Source organism: Propithecus coquereli, unplaced genomic scaffold, assembly GCF_000956105.1.
Source record: "Propithecus coquereli isolate 6110/MARCELLA unplaced genomic scaffold, Pcoq_1.0 Scaffold81, whole genome shotgun sequence".
Classification (NCBI taxonomy): domain Eukaryota; kingdom Metazoa; phylum Chordata; class Mammalia; order Primates; family Indriidae; genus Propithecus; species Propithecus coquereli.
In genome coordinates this window covers 3975727-3986785 of record NW_012154285.1, presented here as the reverse complement: position 1 = coordinate 3986785, position 11059 = coordinate 3975727, and the positions used below count along the sequence as shown (strand labels likewise).

The 11059-nt window shown below is 42.6% G+C and overlaps 1 protein-coding gene across 1 annotated transcript in view; it reads left to right on the top strand.

Annotated features, from left to right (window-relative positions):
* CCDC62 (coiled-coil domain containing 62) overlaps positions 1 to 11059 on the top strand; it is a 32367-nt gene that overhangs the window by 5118 nt on the left and 16190 nt on the right. Inside the window, exons 4-6 of the mRNA XM_012663406.1 lie at positions 442 to 543; positions 2681 to 2852; positions 5635 to 5736. Coding sequence (XP_012518860.1) covers positions 442 to 543; positions 2681 to 2852; positions 5635 to 5736 — 376 coding nt within the window. The remainder of the gene's footprint in view (positions 1 to 441; positions 544 to 2680; positions 2853 to 5634; positions 5737 to 11059) is intronic.

The following is an 11059-nucleotide window of genomic DNA, read 5'->3' as shown; positions in this document are numbered from 1 at the left end:
TTTTTTTTAAATTCACAGAATTCATCAATGCTACTGTATTTCAGCAGAGGAAATCTCTCACTAACCCAGTTCTCATTCATTCATTTTCTTCCTTCTTCCCAACCTAAAATTACACATAAAAGACACCAGGAAGTAGACACGTTTACGAACATAACCCATGTAATTCAATAGAGCAAGTGTAAGTATTGAGAAGATGCTAGAAATCATGGAGAAATAGATATTTGCATTTGTATTCCTTTTTTTTTTTTTTTTTTGACGGAAGGGAAGGAATTGTACTCCTTTTCGAGGATTGCTTTTTAGCCTGCTTTGTTATTAAAGAAAGTTAAACGAGGAAAAAACAAAATAGGAGAGTGAGGACAGATTGTGGCTGCTGATAGTCATGAAAGCTTTAGAAAGACTCAAGACTCAAGTGGTGCCCACGTGTGTGTCGTTCCCTTGCAGGCTAGAAACGAGACCCTGAGCAACACATTAGTGGAACTTTCTGCTCAGGTAGGACAATTGCAAGCTCGAGAACAAGCTCTCACGACAATGATAAAGCTAAAGGTAATTAAAAACAATACTTGCCTTTGCCAGAGCACTTTGTAGTTAATAAATTATAGTTGCATACATTATTTCACCTAAGTCCATAGCGTCCCAGCAATGTAGAGCTACTTGTGTACACAGTACCTAGAAAACGCTCTTGTTTTCTAAAATACTCATTTTATAAAGGAGGGACACAGGCTTAAAATGATGTTCCCCAGGCGTTAAAAGAAGAGGCAGGTCTCCACTTCCGGTCTTCTGTCTCCAAAGCCCATCCCACGGCCTGGCATCCCATGGGATTAACATGGAATTAACAAATTAACTTGGTTTTTTTTGGCCAGGTATCCATTATTAGGTCTCTTAAAGTTATTGGCAATTAGATTGCTTGTTAACATTTTTTTCCTTTTTAAAATTAAAAAAAATTTTTTCCTAACCGCTAGAAGATTTGGGAAATATTTTTTTTAAGGGAGAGAAAAACTATTAGTCAAGGGTTGATGTAGTCACTAACGTGCGCTGGGCAGTAGCATACGGTCTCTTGGGCTGTAACACACGTTTTCGACAGTTGGTGACTCGGGGGATGATGTTGGTAGAATGGGACACTCATGCTAATTTGTATGTGATTTTTTCCCTAGCACATAATGTTTTGAAGTGATCAGAGGCAACCGTTCTTAAAGTTAAAGAGAAAATATTAAAATATTCAGTATTTTCTTTAGCAAAGCAGTAGCCAGTTCAGCAACTGCTATGGTTTCCATCAGAGCAAACTCTGACAAAGCTGTGAACACTAATGAAAATGCCACAAAGGCATTTCCCCCACGTAAAAACAGTGGATTAACTAAGAAGGCTGTGCTCACAGAATTGGAGTTTTTATTTTGATGAAAATGGTTTCTGTTTGAAGCAAGTGCTTTCCAGGACATGCTTATCAAAGGAGGAAGTAGAGCCTCAGGTTTAAGGCTGAAGGGATTGACTGTGATGTGCTTCTCCTGGCATTGGCCTAACTTCTCCTGTACTTATTAGCACTGTCACTTTTTGCTACTGGCCTGGGCACAAAGTTCCATTGGTTTTTTAATGGCCTGCTCCCACCCTATTTTCCTGTAAGCCTCCTGGCAGTGACATGTGAAGATGATGAGGTTTTTCAACAATGCATATTTAACCCTGGGCATGGTAGCTCACACCTATAATCCCAACACTTTGAGAGGCCAAGGTGGGAGGACATTTGAGGCCTGGAGTTTGAGACCAGCCTGGGCAACATAGCGAGACCCCATCTCTACAAAAAATAGAAAAATTAGCCAAGTATGGTGGTGTGTGCCTGTAGTCCCAGCTACTTGGGAGGCTGAGGCAGGAGGATCACTTGAACCCAGGAGTTCAAGGCTGCAGTGAACTATAATTGCACGATTATACTCTAGCCTAGGGCAACAGAGCAGGACGCTGTTTAAAAAAAAAAAAAAAAGAATGCATACACAATGCTGTAGCAGAAACGCTTATACTTCATTCATCAGGGGGAAAACCTGTTAATAACAGTCATTCCAGGTGAGAGGGAGAGGACTAGAACTTTTACTCATTACTTTTATACTTTTAGGTATTGTTTGAATTGCTTTACAACAAGCAGGTACGTTTTTTGTAATTAAAACAACCTCAACAATTAAGAGATTCTAACGTGGTAAGTTTGGGAGGAGGTCTCAGAGTCTGTCACGTTAACAGGCTGAAAGAAGGGAGGAAATAGTGAGCCCTAGGGTTTACCTGGGATCCAGCGAACGACTTCCTCGCCGAGGGCTGCCAACTCTCCTTTTGCTCCTAGTTTCTTAGGTGATCAAATTGTCTGGTTCTAAACTTTCTGAGAGGCAGTAAGATATCGCAGTTCAGTGCATAGTTTCCGAGGCCGGCCAGCTAGGGTCAAATGGCAGCTCCATCACTAACTAGTTGTGTAACCGTGTGCAAGTAACGTCACCTGTCTGTGTCTGTTGACTCATCTGTCACTTGGCAACAATAACCGTACCACTTCATGGAGTTACGACTGCACGCGGTTTTGTGATTAAATAAATTAATATGTGAGAAGTGCTTGGAATGAAACCTGGCACACGACGAGATCTTAAATGTAATCGTTTCTTACTGATTAGTTGGAATCTTAAAATCTAGCATAACCGTTTTCAAATTTGGATTTCAGGACAAGGATATTATTGAGGCGGTCAACCACATCTCAGACTGCTCGGGGAAATTTAAGCTGTTAGAACACGCTTTGCGCGACGCCAAGATGGTGGAGACTTGCATTGTGAAAGAAAAGCAAGATTATAAGCAGAAACTGAAGACACTTAAGATTGAAGTCAATAAACTGAAAGGTAAGGAAGAGACATACATTTAAGACAATAATATATTATCTTGGGAATATATAATATTCCCTTATTTGGGGTCATCTAATTTTATGTGTGAGAGTGGATATGTCTGTTCTTGTCTCAGGCCCTAACATGAAATATCCGTTTCATTTCTATAGAATTATGCTGCAATTTTTGGGTTGCGAGGTAATAACAGAATTGGGGAAAACTGCTTAATACATCATATTTTAAAATATTGCTGCCCTAGTTTAGGTAACTGTACCGTTACTTACCGCTAATACCTGCTCTGTGACAGCAGCCGTGTCTGGGTGTCGGGCAGCGCCGTGGCATTTATCAGACGCATGCTTCTCGAGGCCAAGGGGAAGCTGGCTGATCTCGTTTGGACCCCGCTGAGCTGCTCAAGGGGGCAGCTCTGCCTTATGGGTCTCATCTTCCCCTCCCGACGGGGCTGGCCTGGGCTTTTCTTCCCATGGCAAGGACAGAAGCTTAAGCAAAGACACGTGAGGACTCTACAATTTAGGCCTGGGCCTGACACCTTCACTTCTGTCTCATACTATTGGCTGAAGCAAGTCATGCAGCCGAACCCCAAGTCTAGCCGTGGGGAAACACGCTCTGCTCCTTTGTGGAGGGAATTGCAAAACCGCTTGCAGAGAGATGAGGAATTGCTACTAACAACACAGTCTACCAGGGTGGCTTTTTGGTCCATGTTTCGTTTTCGCAAATTCCTTTCGGATTCTTCTTTTCTGTTTTCATTCTCATGGTAACTCCATGATTCTCTTCTTTCTGAGTAATAGAAATCTTGAAGTTTTGTCATGAAAGGAAGGCAGGTATCCCGTATAAGTTAGTACTGTGTATTTGAATATGGATATAGGTAATGGTATAAAGATTTTAAATAGTCTACAAAGGGTCTGGAGGTAGAGCCCCCTCTCGACCTTTCCCCACTATGGGGCAGCAGCTCCTCTGCTGGACTGAGGAGCTATCATTTTGGTCTTGATTCTGCAGCCATAGTATCACATTCTGTAAATGGTCATGGCATTGGACAAGAGGACTGACTCCCGCGGTGGAACGAGCCACCTTGGAAGCTGTGACAGAGCCACAGTCTGGGGAAGTTGTCCGACCTCTGTGTGGCACGGGACGCCTCGTGAGGCTGTGAGCTACTCTCCTGGATGTATTCAAGCAAGGGACCGGCGTGGGAAGGATTCCTGCATATTCCTGAACTAAATGACCTTTTACGTTTCTTTCAACGAAAAGATTCTGAAATTATGAAATTTTATCTTGGCTGATTTAATTTAAGAGATTGAGCATTCTAAAGTCCCATCCTTGTGAAGCCCTGACCTACGGGCTCGCCCCCACACGTAGCCTCGGCTAAAACCGTAATCATCGTGTCAGCCTCTTGGTGGCAGCGACACTCTCGTCTTCTCTTTTTTGGATACACGGTTAATAACACAGCACCTGGGACACATGGTCGGTATTCGGTGTTTATTGAATGTTTATATATACCTCGGTAAGATATTCAAGTAATAAGTCTCTTGTGTCAATGTTTATGTATTATAAATATTTTATACATTCATATTTATCGAAAACATTTTGTAAAAAAGGCAAGTAGGGTAATGGGTGGTAGAATGGAGAGTGAGACAGATAGACTCATTTGATTTGGTTAGACTGGGAAGGCTTCTTTGAAGAGTTAACATTTGAGCTGGAACTTGAACGAGGGGAGACCCAGCCTTGTGAAGACCTGGGCCAGGTACCTCTCAGGCAGGAGAGGTAGCAAATGCAGAAGCCCTAGCGTGAGTTTTGAGGTTGGGTCATTCTGGGATATTTTCTCTGATACCAACCAATCTTTCAGTTTAGACACCAACAGGGTGTCCAAAACTTCAGTCCAATTTGGCGATCTCTACTACCTGGAGTAAGTGTTGATCCCGCAAGTTCGCAGGCTCAGTCCCATGAGTCCCCATAGGGCGAGGTATGGGGGATGTTGAGCTCGGAGCTTCCGTGCCCTCTCTGTGTGTGCCACCAAATATCTCAGTGTGTTCACCCACCTGGAAGCTCTCAAACGTCAAATCTCCTTGTCCAAGAATTTTTGCAGAACTCAGTGTCCTGCCCTCCCTCCCCTTCCTGGAGGTGGGTGAGTGGGGCTGTAAGTTCCAGCCCTCTAATCACCTGGTGTGTCCTGTGACCAGCTGCATTCGGAGGCCATCTGGGGGCCCCACCCTCAGTCACCCATTAGCATGAACTCTGGTGTGATTGCTTGGGGGTCCTTGTGAATGATAAAAGACACTCTTATCACCTAGGAAATTCCGCGGGTTTTAGGAGTTCTGTTCCAAGAACAGAGGACAGAACAAATGTGTTTCTTATGCCACAGACAAGTTCAAGGAACAGGAGGAGAGAAGGGGAGAGTGGGAGGGAGGGAGGTGGCCCAGGTCGCGCTGGGCTTTGCAGTTACGGGAATGAGTTTGGATTTCATCCCAAGTGCAATAGGAGGGCTTTTAACCAAGAAATGACACGAGTGTATTTTTATTTTGAAAGACTGCTCTGTGCACACTGGGCTGTCACAGGAGAGGCAAGGCCAGTGCAGGGAAACCAGTCAGATGAAAGGTGAAGCCTCGGACCATGGTCATTGCCAGGGACTCAGCAAGATGCTGGATGTGGGACACGTTTGGCCAAAGATCCAACAGGACTTTCAGATTAATTGGAAGGGAGTGCTGGGGACACGAGGGTTAGTCATAGTGTGTATTTTCCCATGAACTCCTGTTTATTTGAGGACTTTTTTTTGTCTTCTGTTGTGAAGAGGACCTCAGCGAAAAGACCACAGAAAACAACGAACAGCGAGAAGAGATCATTCGCCTCAAGCAGGAGAAAAGCTGCCTCCACGATGAATTGGTTTTCACTGGTAAAAATAGATGATCAGTTTAAGTGATTGAATTCTGTGTTTGTCACCTAAACTTCCTATGATACTGCTATGACAGGCTGCAGGAATTGTACCTCTCTCAAAATAGCTTTTTGTTTTTTAACACCCTATAAGAGATTTGTGAGTTGCCAGGCAGGAAATGTTCATGTTGTCATTGTGCCTCCCAAGGAACTATTTCCTCTTCTGAAAAATGAGGAGCTACACTCCCTTCCAGCCTGAGCATGGAAGGGAGTGTTGAGATGCTCCTCAGCTTATGACGGGGTCATATCCCAGCAAACCCACCGTAAGTCAAAAATGCATTTAATAAGCCTCCCTTACCAAACGTCATAGCTCAGCCTAGGCTGCCTTCACCGTGCTCAGAACACTCACATTAGCCCACAGTTGGCCAAGATCATCTAACACAAAGGCTGTTTTATAATGAAATGTTGAACATCTTATGTAATTTATTGAATACTTTACCAAAAGTGAAAAACAGAATGGTCGTTTGGGTACTCAAAGCACAGTTTCCTCTGAATGCCCGTCACTCTGGCACCGTTGTAAAGTCGAAAAATCGTGAACCATTGTAAGGAGGAGACCATCTGTGCTCCTGCTTTGAAGTTCATTATGAAAGAATCTGATGGATTAATGGAGGGAATATCTTTATAATTTTGTAAATACTAGATAAAAATTAGAAATTCGACATTTTTCCAGTTTTGCAAATAAATTACCTGTAATTATTGCGGTTGGAAAAATACTCGAGTTTTTTGACAATCTATATGACCCTAAAATAAGAATACTAGGGCTGAATTTTTTTTATTTAGAGCAATTTCCCAACATTTAACATACGCCCCCTTCTGGTAAACATAAGAATCACGTTCTGTCCCCTGCCATAGTCCCATAGACAGAGCCCCCCTGCCCACGCCCTGTATCTCAGAGTTTCCACTGGGGAAGCCCTCTCCTTTCTCCATCCCAGTTTGAGAATTACTGATGTACACAGTTTATTTGTATCCTGCCAGGCAATGTTTTATTGGGCTTTCATTTTGGTAGTTTTTATTAGGAAAATCATAGATTTGCAGGTAAAGCTCCAAATAGAAATTAACATTTTTGTGGTCTACTCATACCTACCCTCAATTCCTCTCCTTCTAAGAGGAGAATTTTTTTTTTTTTTTTTTTGAGACAGGTTCCCACTTTGTTGCCCAGGCTGGAGTGCAATAGCTTGATCATAGCTCACTATAGCCTCAATCCCCAGGGCTCAAGTGATCCTCCTGCCTCAGCCTCCTGAGTAGCTGGGACCACAGGCGTGCGCCACCACGCCCGGCTAATTTTTTATTTTTTGTACAGATGAGGTCTCAGTGTGTTGCCCAAGCTGGTCTCTAACTCTTGGCTTCCAGCAGTCCTCCTGCCTTGGCCTCCCAGAGTGCTGGGATTATAGGCATGAGCCACCACGCCCGGCCAAGAAGAGAATATATTTCTATAAGTTAAAGGAAAAACATAGTATTACATTTAAATGTTTTCAAATAAAATGGAATTCTTAATTTAAATCTCCTGTAATTAAAGACTGAGAGAAAGTGTGGTTTTCTACCACTAGAGGGCACTATTTTCATTATTTCTAGGATTGCTGCATCTCCAAGTGATGATACCTCTTATATTACTAAAGATATATTTGTAGCTTTACATTTGAACTCAAACAACAATCTTTGGATTGGCATTTGTGTGCCAGGCGCCCTGCTACTTGTTCAGAAGCTCACAGGCTGACAGAGAGCATCGTACTATATTATGCTATGGGAGGTCACAGGAAAGCATCCAGTTTATGGGATATTTTAACTCTCCTTTCTTTTTGATTTATTGCTTTTTACTCACGCATCCTCTTATGTATTACTAATAAAGTATATAGAATTTGTTAGCTACTACTGTAATAAATTTCATTTTGTGAAATCATTTTTATATAATTTCCTAAGCTGATTCTTAAACATCTTTTGTACTAAAGACAATCTCATGCCATTGTCTGAAAACAGTTTTTGTATGTGTTATCAATAGTTATAAAAGGAATTAAGTCTAAAAAAAGAATTTTAAAGGCTTAACATGATAATATGCTGTCAGGTGCTATGGCTAAAAGTGAACACATTTTATGTCAAGTTAGAAGACGTCTTAAAGTTTATTTTTGTTTTAAGTTGAAAACTTTTTTGACTCTTGTTGAAGATGAAGTTCTTCACGTAGGCAGAGAGACACATTTCGTTTGTTTGTACATACTGCTTGTGAGGAGTTTGCAAACAGAGCGATGATGCGGCCTCCTGCCACTGAGTGTCTTGCCTCCAGTCTCCCGGGCAGTAAAAGGCGGAGCCTTGACCAGAATTCGGCAGGTTCCAGACTCCCAGTGCCTTCTGCGGCTCTGCCTCACGCAGGCTGCTTCCGCGGGCAGATGTCGGCAGCGGCCCTTGCCTCTGTGTTCTGTGAGCAGCTTGTGAAAATAGGCGGACTCCACTGCGATCTCTCAGCCAATCCCAGCCACTCAGAAAACTGTCGGAACTAGGGAAGCATCTACAGTGGGATTGCCTCTTCTGCAACAGAAGGTTATTCCCAAATCAGAGGTTACGGCGACATTCGCATATATTTAAAATTACTTTTTTTTTTTTTTTTGAGACAGAGTCTCACTGTGTTGCCCGGGCTAGAGTGCTGTGGCGTCAGCCTAGCTCACAGTAACCTCAAACTCCTGGGCTCAAGCGATCCTCCTGCCTCAGCCTCCCGAGTAGCTGGGACTACAGGCATGCGCCACCATGCCTGGCTAATTTTTTTTTATATATTTTTAGTTGTCCAATTAATTTCTTTCTATTTTTAGTGGAGACGGGGTCTCGCTCTTGCTCAGGCTGGTTTCGAACTCCTGAGCTCAAACAATCCGCCCGCCTTGGCCTCCCAGAGAGCTAGGATTATAGGCATGAGCCCCCATGCCCAGCCTAAAATTACTTTAAGGGCCAGATAAAGCAGTTGGCTTTTGCTCAGGGGCCACGCTGTATCCAAAACAAGTGTCCTTAAACGTCAGGAATACGCCCAGCACGTGAAGACGCTGCCACTGTGAGAGACCAGCTGAGGACCAGATGTCCATGGGCACCACTTCCCATGTCCCATGTTAAAAAGTCGGGGCTTGCTTTTTTATTTTTTTCTTCATGCATATAATTGAATTCACATAAACAGAATACAACTCTACCTAGATTGTGCAAGTCGACCATTATTTATGTGGTTTTGTGAAAGTGTTGACTTGCCTAATGCAAAGAAATAAATTAAGAATGGAGTAGAGAAAACATACTAACAGTTTAAACCTGGCACGGTGGCACTCACTGTGCTTTTCTTAAGGTTCTCAATTTTGTGCGCAAGGGTTACCTTTAGAAGTAAGGTGATGCTACAGATCCGCACTGGAAAGGCCTGAGCATCGAGTGTGTTGGGGGCGCGGTTCGCACAGCTCGCTTCTCACTCTTTGCGTTCCTCCGTGTCCTACGAGCGCCAGCACACGCTGGCCGAATGGCTGTCTAGAGCTGACGTCCACAGCCAAGCACACGCCTTTGCCCTTAGATGTTCTTGCGATGCTCCAAATATACAGGGATTATAAATATTTTTATTGTTTCATCCATGAAAAAAGTATGTGGAAAAGGTGTTTGATGAAAGAACCATAAATATAAGTTGCCAGCTTTGATTTAGATTTCATCAGATTTACTTAAAACCAATTCGTGTAAAGTTAGGTGGTCACTTTATACATTTAGTTTGAACTCAGTTCTTAGAAAGGTTTTTTTTTCTTTTAAAGAGAAACAGTTATTGGGGGTTTTTTTGGTGGGTTTTTTTGTTTTTAATTTTGTTTTTTTTTTTTTTTTTTTTGAGACAGGTTCCCACTTTGTTGCCCAGGCTGGAGTGCAATAGCTTGATCATAGCTCACTATAGCCTCAATCCCCAGGGCTCAAGTGATCCTCCTGCCTCAGCCTCCTGAGTAGCTGGGACCACAGGCGTGCGCCACCACGCCCGGCTAATTTTTTATTTTTTGTACAGATGAGGTCTCAGTGTGTTGCCCAAGCTGGTCTCTAACTCTTGGCTTCCAGCAGTCCTCCTGCCTTGGCCTCCCAGAGTGCTGGGATTATAGGCATGAGCCACCACGCCCGGCCAAGAAGAGAATATATTTCTATAAGTTAAAGGAAAAACATAGTATTACATTTAAATGTTTTCAAATAAAATGGAATTCTTAATTTAAATCTCCTGTAATTAAAGACTGAGAGAAAGTGTGGTTTTCTACCACTAGAGGGCACTATTTTCATTATTTCTAGGATTGCTGCATCTCCAAGTGATGATACCTCTTATATTACTAAAGATATATTTGTAGCTTTACATTTGAACTCAAACAACAATCTTTGGATCGGCATTTGTGTGCCAGGCGCCCTGCTACTTGTTCAGAAGCTCACAGGCTGACAGAGAGCATCGTACTATATTATGCTATGGGAGGTCACAGGAAAGCATCCAGTTTATGGGATATTTTAACTCTCCTTTCTTTTTGATTTATTGCTTTTTACTCACGCATCCTCTTATGTATTACTAATAAAGTATATAGAATTTGTTAGCTACTACTGTAATAAATTTCATTTTGTGAAATCATTTTTATATAATTTCCTAAGCTGATTCTTAAACATCTTTTGTACTAAAGACAATCTCATGCCATTGTCTGAAAACAGTTTTTGTATGTGTTATCAATAGTTATAAAAGGAATTAAGTCTAAAAAAAGAATTTTAAAGGCTTAACATGATAATATGCTGTCAGGTGCTATGGCTAAAAGTGAACACATTTTATGTCAAGTTAGAAGACGTCTTAAAGTTTATTTTTGTTTTAAGTTGAAAACTTTTTTGACTCTTGTTGAAGATAAAGTTCTTCACGTAGGCAGAGAGACACATTTCGTTTGTTTGTACATACTGCTTGTGAGGAGTTTGCAAACAGAGCGATGATGCGGCCTCCTGCCACTGAGTGTCTTGCCTCCAGTCTCCCGGGCAGTAAAAGGCGGAGCCTTGACCAGAATTCGGCAGGTTCCAGACTCCCAGTGCCTTCTGCGGCTCTGCCTCACGCAGGCTGCTTCCGCGGGCAGATGTCGGCAGCGGCCCTTGCCTCTGTGTTCTGTGAGCAGCTTGTGAAAATAGGCGGAATCCACTGCGATCTCTCAGCCAATCCCAGCCACTCAGAAAACTGTCGGAACTAGGGAAGCATCTACAGTGGGATTGCCTCTTCTGCAACAGAAGGTTATTCCCAAATCAGAGGTTACGGCGACATTCGCATATATTTAAAATTACTTTTTTTTTTTTTT